This window comes from Euprymna scolopes, chromosome 26 (genome assembly GCF_053919585.1).
Source record: "Euprymna scolopes isolate OS-2025 chromosome 26, ASM5391958v1, whole genome shotgun sequence".
Lineage (NCBI taxonomy): Eukaryota > Metazoa > Mollusca > Cephalopoda > Sepiida > Sepiolidae > Euprymna > Euprymna scolopes.
Window position 1 is genome coordinate 60592527 of NC_136507.1, and position 23706 is coordinate 60616232.

General features: G+C 30.4%; 1 protein-coding gene across 2 annotated transcripts in view; it reads left to right on the plus strand.

Moving 5' to 3' along the window:
- The first annotated feature begins 8738 nt into the window (after positions 1 to 8738).
- The window catches only part of LOC145248106 (potassium voltage-gated channel subfamily KQT member 1-like), a 760452-nt gene continuing 745484 nt past the window's right edge, over positions 8739 to 23706 (plus strand). For both annotated transcript variants that reach the window (XM_080109897.1, XM_080109898.1), the window contains exon 1: positions 8739 to 9237. In XM_080109897.1, the coding sequence (XP_079966023.1) occupies positions 8891 to 9237 (347 nt within the window). In that variant the 5' untranslated portion in view covers positions 8739 to 8890. The remainder of the gene's footprint in view (positions 9238 to 23706) is intronic.

A 23706-nucleotide genomic window follows, 5' to 3' on the forward strand; every position in this document is an offset into this window, starting at 1 on the left:
AAATTTTGGACTTTAAAAAAAGACAAAAAAAATAGGAACTATTTTCTCTATCACGAGGTTTGTAAAAAACTAATATTTTACGTTCATTAAATATACAATATGATAACTTTTTAATCAGTTGTCCTGTAAAGTGTCTAATTTGATATATAAATGTATATAAATGACAGTGAAAAGCCTGAAAAAGAAAATCGAAAACTTGTTTTTATATTCTATTGTTATGGCGTCTACTATGCCAATACTATTTTCCCCAGAAGTTTTGGAAGTTTGCTAAAAGAAATTAATATTCTGTTTGAGCAATGAGGACCTAAATAATAGTTACAAATGAAATTTTAAAAATGCCTATCAAAATTTTACTCCTCTATAATCTACAATGAAGAAATTTGTTTTTCAGTCATCCTATAAATTGCGGAGTTTGACTGAATACATTTTTTAAATTAAATAATAAAAAAAGAACAACGCATTTTCACTTAACAGTGAATCAACCTATAATTGACATTTATAAAATTTGTGACGTGAACAATAATTTTCCTCATCATTCTTTGAATTGATATTGATATATTATTGATAATAATAATTGATGATATTGATAGAATATTGATAATCATTAATTTTATCAAGCTTTTTGAAACTAAAACTAAGGAAAACTCTACAACAAAGACAATGATATTGTTCTGTTATTTTTATGTAGGTTAAGAATTAAAAAAAAACTGTTTATAAACATTTTCTGTGATGCTTTATATAAAAAAATATTGAAAGAGCTTGAAAAAAAAAAAACTTTGTTGAATCTATGAAGCCAACAACATGTTAACCACTTGTTTTGTAAATTGTGGAATTTGAGAAAACGTTACTCACCCAATCCCACTCCAAGCACAATAAATAAATAAATAAATAAATAAATAAATAAAAACTCAGTAATTTAGACGGAAGAGTTCTACTTAGGACAGGTATGTTTACATTCGCAAATTCTAGGGTAATTCTTTTCTCACATTTATCCGGAACTTTAAGAGGAACATTAAATCCTTCTAAATTTGCAGCAAATTTATTAAGTGCACCGAGTTAAACGTCTAACATGTAATAAAAAAAAAAAATATTGTAATTTTGATTAAAAAATGTTATATATCGTTATTATAAAGCTCTACTAATGTATTCAGCACTATTGAAATAAATGCTAGAAGTCCCTGCGTTGATATTACATTTGTGTAACCATTCAATTTTAATTTTAAATATCTTAATTTTTCTTATATATGTCATATTAAACGGAATACTACTATCATAAAGCTATGTTAATGTATTGATAAATATTGAAATAAATACTCCAGTATTTATTTCAATATTCCATGTATTGATATTCTATGTATTGACACCCAATATTCCATGTATTGATATATGTATTGATGGTAAAATCTCAGATCAAAACTGAATCACCTTTGTATAACCATTTAAATTATATTTTAAATATCTTAATTTTACTTATACATACAATAGTAAACAGAATCGTTCCACTCAATACGTATATTATTATTATTATTATTATTATTATTATTATTATTATTATTATTATTATTATTATTATTATTCATAATTTCTAAGGAAATTTTTTTCTTGACATTTTAAGCCATGCATGTTTTAAATTTTAAAGTGAAGCACAAAATCCTTTCAAATTCATAGAAGATTTATTCAGTGCAACTAGTTAAGCTTCTATCATGTTTCAAAACATAATAACATCTTAACGAAATGAAAGAAAGAAAAAGTCGTCTGCGATGTTTTAGTTATATTTCTGAATACTCCAAGATAATTCTTTAAAAAAATAAAAAACTTTCTTCAAAAGTATACATTCTAGTATATTTCATATAATCACAATTTACGAAAACTGCATTCATATAAAGTTATCATTTTTTAAAATCAAAAAGAACGTAACATTGGAGAATTTTCCAAGGCCTTTTACAAGGATCTTTGTTGCTTTCCAATAATTATATTAGTTTCCGGTTGCTTGATCTGAGACCGATTATACGATGTTACTTTTGTGTTGGTTGAAAAGTTTTTTTTTTAGAAAACTAAAAGCAGCAATATAACATTTAATTACCAACCAAAGCAGGCGTTCATGAGTGTGGATCTTGACAACTTAATCGTGATGATAAGCGAATCAAATGAGTAGAAACTTCAGTTTTACAAGTTTTACACCTAACAATCATCGTTTAACATATTCTTAGTAAATTTTATACAAGTTATATTTTTTTTACAAGGGAGTCACCATTTATGAAGACCTGAATCATAGTGAGCGTTAGTAGTGGAAATTAGAATGATTATTTAAGAGGACTATTTAACAAGAACTTGTTTATATTAGACTTTAAGACGCCCATGTTGTAGTTAGCTGGAAAGCAGCTAGCGGTACAGAGTTCCACAGGCAAGAACTTTAAACTTGTTAATACTTCGTTAACGTTCAAATCTCACTATTTAGTGTCTTCTTTTTATAGAATAAAAGCTATATTTAATCGGTGTTGGTGGAGAAATATTGCTGGGTGGAAAACTTAGTAAAGAAAAAATAAATAAAAAACGATTAAAAATATAGTCAATTAAATTTTAAAGAAAAAAATTAAAAAAACAATTAAAAATATAGTCAATTAAATTTTAAACAAAAAAAAAACAATCAAAAATATAGTCAATTAAATTTTAAAGAAAAAATTTAAAAAAACAATTAAAAATATAGTCAATTAAATTTTAAAGAAAAAAAAACAATTAAAAATATAGTCAATTAAATTTTAAAGAAAAAATTAAAAAAAACAATTAAAAATATAGTCAATTAAATTTTAAGAAGGTGTTTGAAAGATCTGTTTAAATTTTTCCTTATTTTAGTTTTGATTTTAACAGATATTCAATTTAGAGTAAATAAAAACAATTCAATGTGTATTTATCAAAGTTACATATAGGCGAGAAACATACAGGCACACTAGATTTTGTCTGATAGTTTTAGTAATACAGATGTTTCATTATCATCTTTATCCTTACTTATGACTGTAATATATCTGTAAAGTTTATTTCTATTTGCGTTTAGGTGTTCAAAAATTTTTTTTATAGTACTTATATCTATAAGTATATATCTATATATTTTTTTTATAGAAATGGACCCAGACAAGGCATGCAGCCATCTAATGTAGAGAGCTAAAAATAAAAAAAATATATACTACTTCAAGGTTAACAACTAGTCAACCATAAGTGTTAGATGTATAAATTCTGACCCAGAAAAGAGCAGTTATTCCTCCTTTGTCAGAAACATTGCTCGCGGAATGTGATGACTAAAGGACAAAACAAAGGAAGCGAGACTTCTGAGACTGCCGAAAGTAAACTTAAGTTTCACTTTCTACTCTCCTAAAAAGTTTCATTTATATTGCCCTCGTGTTTCTATCATTCACACTGAAGAAGGCCGAAAGATCGGTCGAAAGTATGTGCTTTTGAAGAAAACATTTTCGTTTTTTTTTTTTCGAAAGACCTTTTGTATTCTTATAAGTCAACAAATAGGAAATAAATACAGAAAATATATAAGCATTTATATATTTTTCATATTGATTTCATATATTTCAAATTAAGTATTTATTTTTAATATTTCATAAAATATTTTATATAAATGGACTATTTATTTCAGTAAAAATTACTTATTGCCGCTAAATAGATTTTACATAAGGGTTAAGTCTCAGACTTCAATGTCTTTATAGTAATATATTAGCCTTTAATATTTTTTAAAAGTAAATATGTTAGCATTTATAGTAATATATTAGCCTTTAATATTTTTTTAAAGTAAATATGTGAGCATTTATAGTAATAGATTAGCATTTAATATACTTTATAATATATATGTTAACATGTATAGCTCTATATAAACCTTGAATATACTTTATGATATATATGCTAACATGTATCCATTTTTTATTCAATCTAATAGTATTATGTTATTATGAATACCTATTAGTATATCTTTAATGTTTATGTCATATGTCATGCATTATCATACAATATATCTTTTAAAAAAATAATTATTTTATTTTAGCTTCTTTATATTTGATAAAACTATAATTAATAAATACTAAGTGATTACTATTGTTAGTCTTTATTGTATTTTTGTTTAATTTAACTATTGTATTGTGGTAGCTAGTATAATTAATAAATACTAAACTAAACACTCAAGATGAGAATAGTAGACTGAAAATTCCAAACAATACCTATAGTTATTAGTTATATAACTTCATTGTATATGTTTTTTTTTTAAAATGAACTAGTCTATTTTAGTATCTTCATATTTTATAAAACTATAATTAATAAATACTAAGAAATATTTATTAATTATAGTAAATATTTATACTTTTATTGTATATGTTTTTTCAAAATCAATTACTTTATTTAAATGTATTCCTAAAAATATTTCATTATGAGCCAACTGTTTATAAATAATAACATTGAGCATCTTTTTAGTATATTTTATTAACTCAATTCTTTTGATAAAAGTCATCTATTGCTACTAAATATTTTTATCGCGTAAGAGAAAAATCTCACAATTGAGCGTGTTTATTATAATAAATTTTTATGGATAATATATTATTATATACATTGTTATATATATTTTGATAGAAGTTAGTTCTAAAAAGTATTTTATAGTAGTTCAGGGTTAATTTCATTCTATAAGTCATCATTTGTTCCGAAGTGCGTCTCTGAAAAATAACTATTTCTATTAAATATAGTACCATTACAGCATACTTCATTTATAGTTAATACACGTTTAGCATTTAATCTTACTTAACAGATATCTGTTACCATACCTTTATAGTATATGTAACTTATATTTTATAGAATATTTAAAAAAAATAATTGACTATTTCATTTCAGTTTCTTACTTAGTATTATTAGTATTAAAATTAATATTCCTAGTATATTTGATTGAATGGACTAATATTATTTATTTAGTCTTTCATTTCCATTTGGTAACTTTCAAGTATACTCTATGGCAGCCAACATTTTCCATTCTTGTTATCAACTATGAATAATCGAATTTTGTTAACTTCATCTTAAGCAAATCACTTTATCTTCTTAATCATTCAACTTATAAGCTGTCCATCTCATTAACCCTTACTCCCCGTGTGGATGTTGGTAAATTTAAAGAATATATTCATAAAATATTTAATATAAACATCTATTTTTTCCCGGATATTATAATTCGATTAAAATCTACTATCGACTTTTATAGAAAATTTTTTATGCAAGTTGACCATCAATATTAATTTAACATTTTACAGCATATATTTAAAAAAAGTAAATATTTAAAAAATATTTCATAAGGTATTTTATATGAATTAACTATTGATAATTAATACCATTTAGTATTATTTGTAGTATATCTCATTATCTATTTCAATAAAAAGTACTTATTATTATTATTATTATTATTATTATTATTATTATTATTATTATTATTATTATTATTATCATTATTATTATTATGTTACTTTGTATGAGTAGTATAGGGCTTATTAATACTTGTAGTATATTTTATAAAGTTTACCTACATTTTTAGTGCTTATTGTAAATTACATTCATTATATTTTTAGTGTATTCAACAAATGTCTATTATAATTTTCCAATGTTTTTATATCCAAATTTAAAATAAATAGGGCCTATATATTTATTTAGCATCGCCATTAAAAAGAATCAGATAAGTACATTTATATGAGCGAGGAAACAAACCAAATAAAACGCCGACACCATTTCAAGATTTTAAATGTTAGGCAACACCAAGTAGCCTTACCAGTTTCAAATAAGTCTACCCCCTCCTCCTCCTCTCTGTCTGTCTGTCTGTCTGTCTCTCTCTCTTACTCTCGCTCGCTCACTCTTTGTCTGTCTGTCTATCTCTGTCTCTCTCTCTCTCTTTCTCTTTCTGTGAGTGTGTGTCTCTATCTCTTTCTTTCTTTCTTTCTTTCTCTCTCTCTCTCTCTCTCTCTCTCTCTCTCTCTCTATATATATATATATATATATATATATATATATATATATATATATATATATATATTAGAGTTTATTGATCAATAAAATACAGTCAAATCAGGTTTCAGAAGCATATGTCCACGTAAGAATCTTTGCATATGTTTCAAAACAAAGTTTATCAAAGTTGGATTAGAGGAAAGAAGTTGTCAGCCCTCTTTTACTCTTTGCGTTCATTCCAAGCAAACGAAGTTATTATTATAAAAGATATTCAAAATACAGAACACATACATTGTTTCTATCAGCATAGAAAAAGCATGTAACAGTCATTATTACAAACGAACTTTTATTTAATGAGCTTCTTTACTCTAAAAGTCGAAACAAAAAATATAGCCTTCTTAATTTAAATTGAATTGAATTAATTATAACAGAAATAAACACACACACACACACACACACACACACACACACACACACACACACACATATATATATATATATATATATAGTCAACCACATACAGTTGTGTTTCGAAGCTCATCAGGGTGGCTAGGCTATTAACAACTACTTCAAGCCAGGATTGAAGCTCGACCGTCCGAACGACAGTCGGAGCTTCTAACCGTAACGCTATTCGGCTGCTGTTTGATCGGCCAGTGAAATTTGACATTGTCCAAACGCCTAGGCTCAATCTGTTTACACAAAGAGCATCGCTCATACGCAAATGACGGTTTGTATATCACTTTCTAATGTGCTCAAGCCAAATGAATGCATAATTTTTATATAAATTGAATTGGTCATCTGTTTTAACTTTCTGTGAGCTTTCTTCATATTTTAAGTATATATATATATATATATATATATATATATATATATATATATATATATATATATATATATATATATATTACATTTTATAGCATATATTATTTTTATTATTATTTTATTATATAAATATATAATTTACTTATTTCCATTCTTTTTATTAGTTCTATAAATAATTTATTTTTTCACTTATAATAATAATAATAATAATAATAATAAATAACGATCTATATTTTTATAATATTTTCATCTATACGCATATGACGAATGTTTGTCATAATTATAGAATTCACAGTAGTTACATCTTCAAATGACTTCTGACATTTTCAAGACCTTATGGTTGAAACAACAACAACAACAACAACAACAACAACAACAACAACAACAACAACAACAACAACAACAACAACAACAACAACAAAAATCAATAAAAGTCAATGATATTAGCTTGATTCAACCATTACTAAATTTTTAACAAGACACACTCTAGAAACAAACTAAACAAAAAAATCATAAACTGTTAAAGACATAACTAAAACAGGTCTTATTTTTATTGATATAGAAGTGACGTATCTTAATATTTTGCTATTAAATGCATGAGCGTGGTGTTTACGAACACCATGTCAATTAGATGGCAACGCTGAAATAAGATAGTCACTCTTTCTCTACACACTCACATAGGCATTACGGAAACATCAGAGGGTGACCGAATCGACATATAGGGTGAAAGAGGCCGAGAGAAATACGCAGATAGCTGTCTCTGGTTATCAATTCCGGCTAAATAGAACAATACAAACATAAATTAGTTTCCAAACATAACGCAATCCCAGAACTAAATTATATTTAATTTGTATTTTGTGAGATTGAAGTATATGATCCATAGGAAAACAAAGAGTCACATCACTTCGTAACTATGTTCTGTTCGCATTGCTGTTGAAGCTGTGATGTTTTCTCAGCGAAAGACGATCATTTTTACCTCCAAATGATTTGGTCTCGCCACATTTTCATAGACTCAACTCAACCATTTACACTCGCATTTTATTCGTCTCTCACTTAAACAAATATAACATTCTTGAAAAAATATATAACATTCTTGAAAAATTATTGGAAGCTTTAACGAAAAAAAAATAAAAGGTGTGTCCAGTTTGAAGTTGCACGGGTGACAGTGTTGTTTTACTATATTCGTTCGCCAAGAATAATGCAAGAATCAGCACTAAGAACCCTAAGAATCATCACCCGTAAAGTGTAACAAAAGAAGGAACTAATTAACCAAATAATAGTTCAATGTTATCTTGTTTGGGTGATTGGTTTTAATATTTAATTAACAAATTTTGAGCCTATTTAAACAATAAACTAATAAGAAAATATAACTTTCTTACTGTCTATCCTAACACCAAACTATAATTATACTACTGTCTCTTTTAACACTAAACTATAATTATAATACTACCTATTCTAACATTAAACTATAATTATATTACTGTCTACCCTAATACTAAACTATTATTATACTACTCTTTATACTAACACGAAACTATAATTATATTATTGTTTCTTCTAATGGCAAAGCATAATTATACTACTGTCTATTCTGATACCAAACTATAATTATATTACTACCTACCTTACACCAATTTATTATCATACTATTGCCTGTAAAACTGTAATTATAGTACTACCTATCTTAATATCAAACTATTATTAAACTAGTGCCTGATATCAAACTATAACTGTGCTAATGTGCATCCTAACACCAAACTATAATTATACTCTTGCCTATCCTGACACCTAACTATTATAATACAACTGGCTACCCCAATACAAAATTATAATTATCCTAGTGCCTACCCCAATAACAAAATATAATTATAACAGTGCCTATTTGAAGACGAAGCTATAATTATAATACTAATCCAACTATCTATCCTGACACCTAACATGCCTATCAAAAATCCGAGTAAATTAAATTTAATTAGCTGTTATTCATTCAATTTTTCCCCTCCTTGGGAAATTCGTACGCTAAACGGTACACACCTGCCTGGTCCCCACTTTTTATCATTTTGGTCATTCCTAGGTGAAGACTGTAAGATTTTAGGCATCAATCATGCAAAAGGAGCCTGGCATAATACTCTGTGATCGGAGACCACGCTACCCCGTCAGTGTCCTTTCTCCGTGCCCGAGAGAATCAGAGTGTAACCAAAGTTCCACGTTCAGGCAAAACTCTCAAGACACGGATCAGGACCAGAATGGATCAGAGACTGAAGGCGAGAGGACACACTGCGGCTGGCAGGTATGCATGAACTGCAAACGCAGCCCGTTTAACCGTCTGCGATCAAGTAACAAATTCTCAAATAAAACGAAGAATAATATGAAATCTTCAATTCAGGGGAAAGTATACAACTTTTTGGAGCGGCCGACCGGATGGAAATGTTTTATCTACCATTTTACTGTGTAAGTAAAATTATCTATATTTAAAAAAATTTTCAATTATAATATACATTTAATATATATATATATATATATATATATATATATATATATATATATATATATATATATATATATATATATGAAATCACGCACTCTATCTTGCATGCCTATCTTTTATCTTCTCTTTCCTTCACTCTCTTTTTCTTCCATGTCTATTTCAGGTTTCATATAAATTTGAAAATAAAATCTTCACTAATTTTTAAGAAAATATACCTCTGTGTTAATTAATTTGATTGCATCGTTTGTCTATCCGCTTTCTCCCATTCAACTCATCTCCTTCTCTCTCTTTATATATATATATATATATATATATATATATATATATATATATATATATATATATATATATATATATATATATATATATATATATATACATTTATGCACACACACACACACACACACACACACACACACACACACACACACACACACACACATATATATATATTTTTTTTTTTGATGAGAGTCGGCTGAAGAGAGCCTGAGGCGGACATTAAGAGCAGTCCTCAACTACCGGGCTTGAAACCGTCGGTACCGACTACCGATATAAATGTAAATTCCTGTATATATTATACAAAAAAAAAAATATATTGCTCTTATTTCGAGAAAGGTTTTTCCCTAATAATAGAGCACTGTATGGGATTTCTTTTTCTACAAAAAAGTGCAAGTATATATATATATATATATATATATATATATATATATATATATATATATATATATATATATATATATATATATTAATAACACTTATATAATAACACTTATATAAGTGTTATTAAAAAGCACGGAATTTTTCTTTTTCACTATTTTTTTTTTCATCTATCTTCTCCAATCTCCGAATATTTTTTTTTGCGTTTTTCTCAAAATTATTTAGGTTGGATCCATAAGTTTCTTTAGCGAGCGCTTTCGATAGGAATACTTCCACCATCCTCAGGCGTATTGTTTTATAAAAATTATGGTTTTAATCATATATGCAGGCATATTTTTGTCACGGTCACGTGGTGGCTTATTACGTGGTAGGTGGGGGGACAATCTTTTATTTTTATTTTTATTTTCTTTATATATACATATATACATATTTAAAATTTTAATTTTAAAATCTACTACCCTAGGCATTTACAAATATTTCGACTGTACTCGTAATTAACACTATTTATCCCTGGCTTTTTTTGTCTTAATATATAATCTTCAAGTATTTTGAATCCATTACTATTATTTTTAATCTATTAATATTATTTTTAATCTATTAATATTATTTTTAATCTATTAATATTATTTTTAATCTATTAATATTATTTTTAATCTATTAATATTATTTTTAATCCATTAATATTATTTTTAATCTATTAATATTATTTTTAATCTATTAATATTATTTTTAATCTATTAATATTATTTTTAATCTATTAATATTAGTTTTAATCCATTAATATTATTTTTAATCTATTAATATTATTTTTAATCCATTAATATTATTTTTAATCCATTAATATTATTTTTAATCTATTAATATTATTTTTAATCTATTAATATTATTTTTAATCCATTAATATTATTTTTAATCTATTAATATTATTTTTAATCCATTAATATTATTTTTAATCTATTAATATTATTTTTAATCTATTAATATTATTTTTAATCTATCAATATTATTTTTAATCTATCAATATTATTTTTAATCTATTAATATTATTTTTAATCTATTAATATTATTTTTAATCTATCAATATTATTTTTAATCTATTAATATTATTTTTAATCTATTAATATTATTTTTAATCTATCAATATTATTTTTAATCTATTAATATCATTTTTAATCTATTAATATTATTTTTTATCTATTAATATTATTTTTAATCTATTAATATTATTTTCGCTTTGCAAGACCTTAGTATTCTCTACTATAATTTTTCAGAATTCAGAATGATGGCAGCCATGTTTTCCCAAATGCTACGATATTGAACTAGAGTCGGAGAGGTAGAGAGGTAGTCTTCGCGATAACGTGTTTGTAGTACAACCTATGTAATCAGTAGTAATAAAGATACACTCTCCTAATGGCTAGTTAAATTGGTAAACTACATTTTTTTTCTAACAAGATATTTTTCTGCGAAATATTGTTTTTGGTTACGAGGTTAGTCATCTATAGTTTTTTTTTTTTTTTAAATAGATAATGAATTTTATTTTTTTTGTTATCGTTAGGAACCACGTATCGATGGATTATATTTTTTTAGAATACTTTCATCAGTTTTGGAGTTCTTGTGTAGCTGGTTACAGTAATATATAAATGAACAGGTTGAGAATTTTCTTGTTGGATTTTATTAGTGTTATTTAAATTACTGATAGCTAGTTTTATTTGTTTATCCACAAGAGAGTTTGGGAATTGGTTATTGACTAATACTTTTTATAGTTTTTAATTCGTTAAAGAATATTTTTTTTCCTTGAAGAAATAAACTTCGCACGATGTATAAGATTCTTTATTATAGTGGTTTTATAACAGAACGGATATTCACTTTTAAATTTTAAAATGCAGGAATTAACGGATGTAGGTTTTTTTAAAAACGGAGGTGATACATTCATCGTTACCAGAGTCAATGAGAACGTCTAAAAACGAGATTTTATTATCAGCACTTAGTTCGTATGTGAAGTCAAGGATGGGATTACTCTGAAATTCTATTTTCTCTATGTTATCAGCAAGAATCAATATGTCGTCCACATACCGAACAAAGAAGGCTTCTCTATTGAATTAAATACTTTGTTTTCCAGATTAGCCATATACAAGTTACTAAATGTTGGTCCCAGTACGGAACCCATAGCTACGCTATCCACCTGTTGGTTGGTTGGTTGTTTTTGTTTTACGGCATATCAACCCTTTTCGAGTTATTTAATGCCGAATCCAAAGATTTTGAAGAAAAATTTTTTTAATAGAATATATTTGTTGTTTTCAAGTGGGTTTTTATTTAACCCACAGTTGGGACCCTAACAGGTACTACCACTCCGGGTCAGAGTGAAACTGGGAGCAATGCCAATTAAAGGGTGGCTCCACACTCCCCAAAGCCCTCAAGCTGGGGCTCACCACTGGATATAGTTTAAGGTCATATCCAGGACGCTATCCACCTGGGTATGTATATTTCCCAGATGATCATAAAATGGAACCTTAGTTGTGCTTCTTTAGACTTGTTGAACTCATTTTAAGTGGAGAAAGGGTTGGATTGTTATATATGTTGTCAATGATAATGTCAGCTGTTTCATTTACTTGTACATTTGTAACAAGATTTTCGAGATCTAGAGAAGCAGTGATTTTATTGTTGATTTTAGTGGCTTGAAGAATCTGCATAAGTTCTGTGGATTTTACGCTGTATCGGCAAGGTAAATACGGTGTGATGACTTCATTGATTTTTTTGTTAAGTTATATATTGTTTTTTTTTCTTTTTTTTACACGGGAATCACCACTTTTCAAGGCCCGGAGGCCACTCGAGGATAAGAGTTAATGAGTATACATTAGTCAATGTGATTATAGCGTAATAAACATAACACTGGAAAAATTTTTTAATTTGGATTACTTAGAGAGACAGTTCACCAAGAACTTGTTTACGTTGGACTTGAAGACAATCAGATTGTAGTCAACTGGAAAGCAGGTAGTCGGAAGAGAGTTCCACAGGCGTGCAGTTCTAAGAAAAAAGAAAGCTTTGTTCATGGAATCTACATTTAGGTTTAGGCACAGATAAAGAGTGTGGGTAATTATTGATAGTGGTTTTGGCTAGACGAGTGTTTTTCGTGAAAGTTTGGCGCGGGGGGGGGAACAGATTGAAGCTCAGCTGATCATTTGCCATGAAAATAACGATAAAGCAGAGATAGGCTTGCAACGTCTCTTCTGTGGGAAAGAAGTTGCAGGGAAGAGAAAAGGGCATCCCCTACTAAGCTACGAAGTCTATTTTGAACTCAGTCAAGGCAGGATAAGCTGCTTCTAGCATCTCCTGCCCAGATATGCTCCATTGTTGGCCGTACCTGGCTTTTATATAGGTAGAAAATTGCATCGGGAGTGAGATATCTACTGGAGTGGTAGAAGGATCCCACTATTTTTCCAACGACCTTGACAATGAATTTGATATACGTGTTCCATTTCAGGTCAGGAGTAAAGGTCAAGCCCAAAAGCTTGTCAAAAAATGAAGCCTCCCCAAGACAAGACCCATTCATTTCAACCGACGCCAGATTAGCATCAGAGCATAGATGGTGCAGAGATAGAAGCTTGGTTTTAGATGCATTAAAAGTAACCAGCCACCTCTTTCCCCATTGTACCACATGCTCAAGATCAGAGGAGGGAGAATCAGAGAGAACTTAGTCGTTAACAGTCTTTGATGTGCTACCATAGACTGTAGTGTCGTCAGCATAAATATCTACGTATTGTCACCTGTGAAATTATGGAACGAAGTGGGAAATTAGGTTTATGGGATTTTATGTTGCCATATAAATATCTGGGTTTATAATCTTCAATTATTAGGGGGAATTTTAGATTGTCTATTGCAGCATCATTCGCTGTGATAAGTACTTGAGTTTTTAGATCATTAACAGAGCTTTTTTTTTTTTTTAACTTTCTTAAATTTTCTAGGATCGTCTAAGATGGATTGAAGTTTGCAAAAATATTCAGTTTTATTTTTGTAATACATACATGTTGGTTTTATCCCCTTTTTTTAACAATTAAATTTCGTTTGTTTCTTAGTTTCATGGCAGCATTTTTGAAGTTATCGGTTAAAATAGTATTAGATTTTTGGAATATATTCTTCATAGCCTCAGCCTTAAGTATATCTTTTATTCCTGGATGTGTAGTGATTTTCTCTTAGTTTTCTAAATTAACAAGATTTCCATATAAGAGTTCTATTTCGGCCTTTTTTATTTTGGTGGTTGTAAGTGCTAAACAAATGAAAATTGGGTCCGAGTGCGAGAAATTCTTTTTGATGCTCCATTAGTTCTTGGTTGGAAAGATTGATATAACTTTGCGTTTGTTGAAGGAGTAATAAATTGCATTGGTACAGGGCGTTCAGTTTCTTTTGTAAAGTTGCTCTATGTGTGAGTTCAAATTGATTAAGAATTTCCAAGAGATTGTGTTGGATACACGTAAATTGATCAGCGGTAATCATATTTTTTAGTTGATTTTCTAGATCGATGACTTCAGATTTATAGTTGTTGATAGTTTCATGGGCAATGGCAATTTGACGTTGACTCTGAAATTCCAAGTGTTGGTTTCATTTTGAGCGGTTGCGTCGTACAGTTCAAATTGGATATATTTAAGCAGCATATTTTAATTGAGACAAGTATTATTAAAAAGCAACGGAATGTTTCTGTTTCACTATTTTCTTTATCTTCTCCAATCTCCGAATATTTTTTTTTTCCGTTAAATATCTGCAACCGAGAGATGAAACTTTCAGATCATGAATGCGTAAGTGCGGTTGTTATAACAATGCAATTTGCAATCCTTTCTTACGCATTCGGGTAGAATAAAAAAATAGAAGGCCTTACATTTGGAACGCCATTCGTATATATAACAGAACAAAATAGCGCCCATGTGTACGTTTGAATTAAAATAAAACACGTAACTGAAGAGAAAATTTCCCGAAATATCATACGATACGAAACTTTCATAACGACACAAGTAAAAACACAATACGATCTTAACGATGTTAAAAGTAAAAAGGCGCGTTTATATCGCATTAATGAAAGGTGAATCTATGTAGCTCGTTCCACTGTTTTATGACTTACCTAGCCAAGAAACACGACGTTACTCAGGATTGAATGATGATCAACGAATGTTTAACACTAACATTTTTTATTGTCACCGAAATCCGTGAAATCGCGGTCCTGGATATGACCTTAAACTATATCCAGTGGTGAGGCCCCAGCTTGCGGGCTTTGGGGAGTGTGGAGCCACCCTTTAATTACCATTGCTCCCAGGTCCACTCTGACCCGGAGTGGTAGTACCTGTTAGGGTCCCAACTATGGGTTAAATAGAAACCGGCTTGAAAACAAATATATCCTATTAAAAAAAAATTTCTTCCGAATATTTGGATTCGGCATTAAATAACCTGAAAAGGGTTGATATGCCGTAAAACAAAAACAACCAACCAACCAACCGTGAAATCGAGCGTTCTTCAACCAAATCGATTGATTATCTTTCTAATTGGGAACCCGTCGCAGTGCACCGAGAGGAAGCTTCACATGCCCTCCCACAGTAACTTAGTCCACAATACATTGCAGTTTACATTGCACTGTAGAGACTGTTGATTTTATAATATTTTTTATATATAAATAATGGCTTGAATTAAAATTGAAAATGCAAAAATCAAATATCATGGGTCAATTGTGCTCTAAATAAAACCATTCATTTTGAATGCGCCCCTGTCATATCATAGAATCTACTGTTGATTTTATATGCCTGGCTTCTCTGCTTGTGCTGTGATAATGACTTGAATTTAAGTTTAACATGAAAAAGTCAAGTATCATGTGCATTTGAATTTCGAGCGCGTCCCTGTCATATCAAAGGACCTACAGTTGATTTTATAATTCGGGCCTTTCTGTTTGTGTGGTAATAAAACTTCCCAAAAGCACTTGTGATGATAAGCTGTTCCATTTTTCATCGTATTTTTTTTTGATTATCGATTATCGATATTTATCAAAAGCATTCTGATATAAAATCAATTCAAGAACACTGCCAGATACATAAAGTACTTTTGTGTGAAATTTAATAAAAATCAACCCAGCTGTTTCGGAATCCATAGGGAACAAACTCTCTTACACACACACACACGCGCGTGCACGCACACACACACACACACACACACACACACACACACACACACACACACACAAAGTTCCTTTTTATATGATAGTAGAGGTTTGCTTCAGTTTGCGTTGACCGTTATACATCTCCATTATATTGCCTTCTATAAATTACTAAAATTATATATATACATTACACTGGACTTCTTTAATTACGGTTGGTTATTTATATTTTAATGTTGAAATCTGAATGAACTGTCCGCATAAACTGTTTTCCATATTTATATTCTAATGTTTTTTTTTTTTTTTTTTTAAGTTTTGTAACTAAAAATCATAAACTTTTAGTTTCATCCTATGCAGTAACCAGAAAATGCATAGAAATGTTAAAGTTTTTTTTGCGTGACTATTGAATTATTTCGCTAACAGTTTTTTCCTCTGGCGAGAAAAATTTGCATTCTTTGAAACTCCGCGGATAAAGGAGCACCTAACTACCAGCTTTGGGGTATTCTGCTGAATAATAAAAACTTTCTGTAAATTTCTATTTTACATCTCCGTCCTTATATATATATATGTGTGTGTGTGTGTGTGTGTGTGTGTGTGTGTGTGTGTGTGTGTGCGTGTGTGTGTTTGTGTGTCACCTGTCCTCGCCTCACAGCTTCATTTACCAGCATCTAGTAGCACATACGCCACAAAAATATTTTAGAAACATAAATAAAAACTGTCATCCTTGATATCTTAAATTGCAATCCGCGCCTCCCCATCATTGAAACGTTACTCATTCAAGCAAACAAACCCATCATCGATCAAACTCGATACGAAGTGGGGGAGGAGGTACACTAAATATACTTTTAAAGCAGTTTTAACCGACTTTCTCAATAAATTCATCACTTTTCATTTTGTAACTCATCACGTGCCTGACGAAGACTCATGAGGATCGAAAACGTTTACAGATATAGCGAGTTCCTGCTTATACGCATGCAGAACATTTGATAATCGACCCGCTAAATCGAAAGGGTGAATTAGAAAAAAAAAAAAAAAAAAAAAAAAGACAAAAACAAAAAACAAACATGAATTATAACCGTTTTTTATATCAATTAAACACACACGCATATATGTTACGTATATTACAGAAGATCAGAAAAAGATCGGTGCCGTCGGTTTCAAACACAAATAAAAGGAATCTATAATTGGTCACCTTTACTGGACTCTTTTTATCTTTGTTTATGTTTGCTTCCCAAGAAAATCGCACGTTCTATTGCTTTGTGTATCTCTCCTCTATCTTTCATTTTTATATAATATTAATATATCTCCATATTAATTAATTTCATGGCATCGTTTTTGTCTTGAAATGGCTGGCGCTCTGAGTAATTGTATATATAATATAAGTCTCACCTGTCTGTTTAAATGTATGTATGTATGTATGTATGTATACCTATAACTTTCGACAGAGGGACAGATTTTCACGAGATCGGTATCGTTTTAAAGAACGACTCTTCGGACGACAAATATCGAAAAATTGGCTAAAAACATGGATTCCTTCACCCTCAATCGGGGACTTTTCTACAAGGAGGGGGTCGTTTTTTCGCCGATATTTTCGAAGGTTATTCCCTTTTTTTTTTGATTGGCTAGCCTTACTTTAAACCTTCGTCATTTTAGGTTTGGCGATGGACGCAACGGCAAAGACGTCACGTTTTTTTTTCACGTTCTTTTCCTCCTTCGCCATACGGGTTTAAGCCTGCCTTCCTACTACCACTTTTTTTTTGTTTTGTTTTTTGCTCAACACATACACCTCCAAACACCCGGGCAACGCCTGGCACCCAGGCTAGTCTATATATATATGTAAAAGGCAAAATGTGAGTATGTGTGTTTGTATGTCTCGTAAAAACTTTTTCCAACAGAGGCGACGGATCCTGACGAAACCGGTATTGTTTTAAACCTCGATCCTTCGGACTACAAATATAAAAACAATTGCCCCAAAACATTAATTCCTTCACACTAAGCTGGACAGTTTTTGTCGATTTTTTGCGAACCATTTTTGCAAATCATCGTATCGGTTGGACTGACTTTGCTTAATTTGAACGCTTTTGACTTCCGATCGCGTCATGGAGCATGGGTAAGACGTCAGATTTTTTTTCACTTTCTTTTCTGTCTTTGCGTCATGGGTTCGAGCCTGCCTGCCTGCCTACTACCCCTTTCTTTATTTCCAACACCTCTCTCTACCCTGGCTGCCTACTGTTGTTTTGATTTCCTCCCCCCCGCTACTACCATTTTTTAACACCTCTTTTCACATGGGTTGCCGACTGTAATTTTGATCCCCCCCTCTACTACCATTTTTATTTTTAGCATCCCTCTCCACCCGGGGTTCTTTACTACACCACCTACACACATCTGGGTACGCCCCCCCTCGCTACTACCATTTTTTTTACCCATCTCTCCACCCGGTCTGCTTACTGTTGTTTTGATCCCCTCGCTACTACCACTACTATCAATTTACCCACTCCCTAATTCTCCATACACAGGCAACGCCGGGTACCCCCGCTAGTATGAAACAAAGTGAAAATTCCAGTGCGATGAGTAAAGAAATTTTTTTTTTAAAGAAATGGCCGTGAAAATCTTTTTTTTCTTTATTTCATTTGTTTTATATATATTCTTTTAAGGAAAAAAAAATAATTATGATAGAAAATAACGCCGTTTTTTTTTTTCGAATGCCTTGAAATTATTTAAATTAATTTTTAATTTAATTTTTTTTTTTTTTGAGATTTGCCAGGTATGTTTCTATTGGTTTGCTTTGGAAAAGATAAATAAGGGAAATGAACGAAAAAAAAACAGTTTAGGGGTTTCCAATTCTTATGGGTTTAATTTGATTGGGGACTTTTGAAAACATATTTCGAATTTATTATTCATCAAGAAAAAAAGTGTGTTTCGAAATGGGCAAAAACAATTGTATGAATAAAGATGTTTTCAAATGAAAATTGAGAGCATTTACATATATATAACTTAACATATGTATATATACTAGACTACCCGTTACCCGTAGGGTCAGTATGCTATATTAGCTATGGAATTCATGTATGAGCGTGACACTTGTGACGTAAAGAAAATTTTTTTTTTGACATAACAGAAATATTTCTATGAAAATATATTAAAATGAAAAATCACAGACGGATCACTCAAACATGAAAAAAAAAAATCCTCCCTATTCGTGTAAAGTTACCTAGTTTTCTGAATAATCGCCCAAAAATCGAAAATTAAACATGATTTTCCTACGAATCGAACGCTGACGAAAGTCATTTAGCAGCAAAAACGCACATGAACATACCCATGAGAATATAAGAATGAAAAACGCATATTGGAATCCTTCAACCAAGTTATAGAAATTTAAAATCTAAAATAAATAATTAATAAAACCTGAAACAAAAAATAAAACCTAAATAAATAAAATAAAACTAATATTGAAACAGATTAGTAAATGTATCAACAAATTCACTGTTGTCACACAACTATTTTGTATCAAGAAATGTAAACAAAAAATAAAAAAAGAAGGAAGGAAGGAAGGAAGGAAAAGGACAGATAGAGAGTAGTAGTAGTAGTAGTAGTAGTAGTAGTAGTCTTGGCTTTACTACAATTGTTCTTATGTTTGTCAACAGGATAAAGTTGTTTAGTTGTAAGAAAATAGCGACAGTATAGTTGTCATAAAGAATAGTTGCAAAATACCCCCCCACTCTTCCCATGTTAAATAATAATTTCGTAATTATAACGTTAATATTTCAGTGCGCAGGTCAAAATCTGCAAAAGAAGCGATTTGTGTTTATTTTTTTATGTTGTTATGGGTTAATGTTTATGCGCGCATGCACAACCGGATGTCGTAAACTGGAAAGTGGGTTACATCACTCGTTACAAGGTCATTTGAGTCTTATAATTATATATATATATATATATATATATATATATATATATATATATATATATATATGGCTGGTTCCGAGGATCTGAAGATCAATGGGAAGGTTCCTTAGCGGCATGCCGTCTGGTGAGTGTGTAGACCGACCCTCAACATGCTCAGTCTGCGATACCCAGGGCATGGGAATCCCTAGGAATGTTGTGTAGCAGGGGACTCATATTGGAGACATATATAACAGGTTCATGTAATACAGGGACCCAGAACAGATGACGACGATAATGAAGGAGACATTTTATATATATTACATCATGACGTCGACTGTGACAATTCTTGGAGGTTTCATATTAATACGGACTGTGAGATATATGATGCAAGTTCTTAACACAGAGGAGGGGAGGACACATTTCACTTATGATGGAGGATGGGGACACATAATACTTGGAAGGGTTTACACAAAGTTCGTTATTAATGATGATAAAACACATTTACCTTTTTGTTGTAAGGAATGACGAGACAATCAGTTATAAACATATTTGGTTCTTTATTCAATCGACCGATCGGTGACGTCAGGAATTCAAACTTTGATTTACATGGTCTATTTTTCCTCCCTTCGCTTCTAAGGGGCTCTCTTCTCCAACTGACTCGAAAACATCAACTGACAACTGACTTCTAACTTTGAATCCTTAGATTCCTATATTGAGAAATCTCCTTTGTTTATGACGTCAGAAGTGTTTTAAAACGTGACTAATTTTCACGTGGCTTTACATATGTTTGGCAAAGAAAAGAATCTTCAATTCTAATATCAAACCTATTTTTAAACAATATATTTTTTAATTTGCATTGCCCATTCTTTTAACTGACATATTTAATATTCAGATTTCTAAAAGAGTGGACAATCGACTCTTTTTCCGACATAAACAATATTTAACTATTTCTAATAGAATTAACAATGGACTTAATTTCTAATATTTCATTTTCCATTATTATCTTTAACACTTGCCTACAAGGCGATTCTAACCTTATCCTAACATCATTTTCACTTATCTTCTTACTTACATGATAAGGGGACAAGCCTTCCATGTAACAGGAAGAGGGACCCTGGGCATATGACACTTTCTTCCTACGTTTGTCCTCTGCAGTCTTCTATTGATCTTGAAAGTCACAGTGCCCCATTTTGACAAAACCCTCCAACTGTCCTTGTCTTTGGCCCTGCCTTCCCAGTCCTTCTCTAGGATGTCAAACGCGAGCAGCTGTTGCCTCAGCTGATCCATGTAGCGCTTTTGTGGAACGTTTCTGTCCTGTGTGCTTTGGCACAATTTGTCATAATAAAATACGACTTTGGGCAATCTTCTATCTTCCAATCAAGACAGGTGAGTATATATATATATATATATATATATATATATATATATATATATATATATATATATATATATATATATTACCGTATTATCTGCTTAGTTACATATGTCTTGATTACCAAATCGTATCAACGATCCAATAACTTCATCAAAATTTACAGAAAGTAAAGCCTGATGAAATTATCGGATCGTTGATACGATTAGGTAATCGAAACACGTGTAACTAAGCAGATAAAACGGTAATAAAAAATAAAAAATATATTTGCTCTGCAATAGTATTGAGCACATTCTCCAGGTTTTTGCTAATTACCATTTTTGCTATATATATATATATATATATATATATATGTAATTCCCCAAACCTCTGGCCTTTATGGAGGAGAGACTAAAACTTACTGCTATGGTTTCAAATGATCTGAAATAACAGCAAAGGGGAGACTTGATTCTAAATATTTCTAATATGTAATATTCTCCTCTCTTTTGGAAATACAGTACGATTATGAATATCTCCAGTATCAAATAATCCTCATACACTGTGAAATTTACTTCATATATGAAAACCAAAGAGGGGGGATATAACATATGAGAAATATTTGGAAACAAGTCTCCCCTTGCTGTTATTTCAGATCATTTGACACCATAGCAGCAAGTTTTAGTCTCCCCTCCATCAAGGCCAGAGGTTTGGGGAAAATATCAGATATTTTTTTAATTCATATGCCAAACTAGGAAAACAAATGACTATCATTGAAACATTTTATGGTTGTAAAAAAAGTGCAAAAAATGGATGGATAATGGATGATCTTAATGTGCGACCTTAACGGCAAATGTCACATAGCCCACTACAAAATTAAAATCATTACCCTTCCAACGAGCCTCTATTTGTTAAATTCTGATCAATAGTCGCTGAGATTTGGAACTTATAAAATACCCCCAAAAGGTGGTATATATATATATATATATATATATATATATATATATATATATATATATATATATATATATATATATACTGATAGCCAAATTGAATATGTTATGTTCTATTGGTCGAAACTACATGAGAATTTACAGGCTTTTTAAAGATTACAATACAATTCTACGGTTAAATTTTATGATAATTAGTAAAGAAAGAACCTATATTTTCAAACCAATAAAATATGCCCAAATTTGCCTACATTTGTATATATAATCCTGGAGGCTGGCTTCAGTTTTGCTGCTTCGGTTGTCTCTCCTGTGGCCTTGTCGGGCCACTAATATATATATATATATATATATATATATATATATATATATATATATATATATATATATATATATATTAAGCCCCCTCTTTGGGTAACGCACTGTCGTAAGTAATCTCATCCGCTACTTAATTGGCTGAAAAATGCGACGCTTGCTCTTTGTTTATACACAAAGCAGTTAGAGCACTGTAAAAGTGGTGGATGGATGTTTGTTTAAATAGACATTTGGCGAGATTATTTAAGTGTGTCGCTCCTGTGAGTCGATCGGTAGAACTGCTGACTGTCAACACAATGGTTCTATGTCCAATCCTCGGCTTGGGAGAGGTGCAAGTCTAGCGGCACTGATGAGTTATGATACAACGAAACAGGACTGTATGTCGATGACTACAAATATATATACATATCATATCTCGGCATTTGTTTCCTGTCGTCCTGGACATACACTCCACTCGCCACTGGTATTTAACCATGTCAATGTCGACTCAGGACAGGTGTGGTTGTAGATTGCACACCTCCTGCCACAAAAATTTCATGTGCAGGTACCTATTCGTGGGTATCAATAGTCTTTCAAAGACTGAAAGAGCCTTATATATATATATATATATATATATATATATATATATATATATATATATATATATATATATATATATATATATATATATATATTTCGGACGATATCAAAACATCGTTAAACTCACTACTCGTTCAAGCAGCCGCCAATAGCGTAATGGTTAGAAGCCTTGACTGCCGTATAAACGGTCGGGTTTCAATCCTGGCTTGAGGTAGTTGCCTGTCTAGCCGCACTGATGAGCTGTGAAACAGCGAAACAGTACTGTATGTGGATGACTATATATATATATATATATATATAGTAGGTTGGTGCAAAAATAATGTTTTTTGATGCTCAACTTCAAAAGATCATAACTCTTTTCATAATAAACTTTATTAATCAAAGTAAGAACCATTAGAATCGATACATTTTTGCCAACGAAAAAGTTCATTTATCCTATTAGTCTAGAAATCGGGAATTCTCGAAGCAATGAAGTCATTGTAGACCGATTCGGCATCATCTCGCTTTTGAAGCATTTTTTTGCGCAGAAAGTTATTGAGATACTTGAAAATGTGATAATCGGTGGGCGATAGGT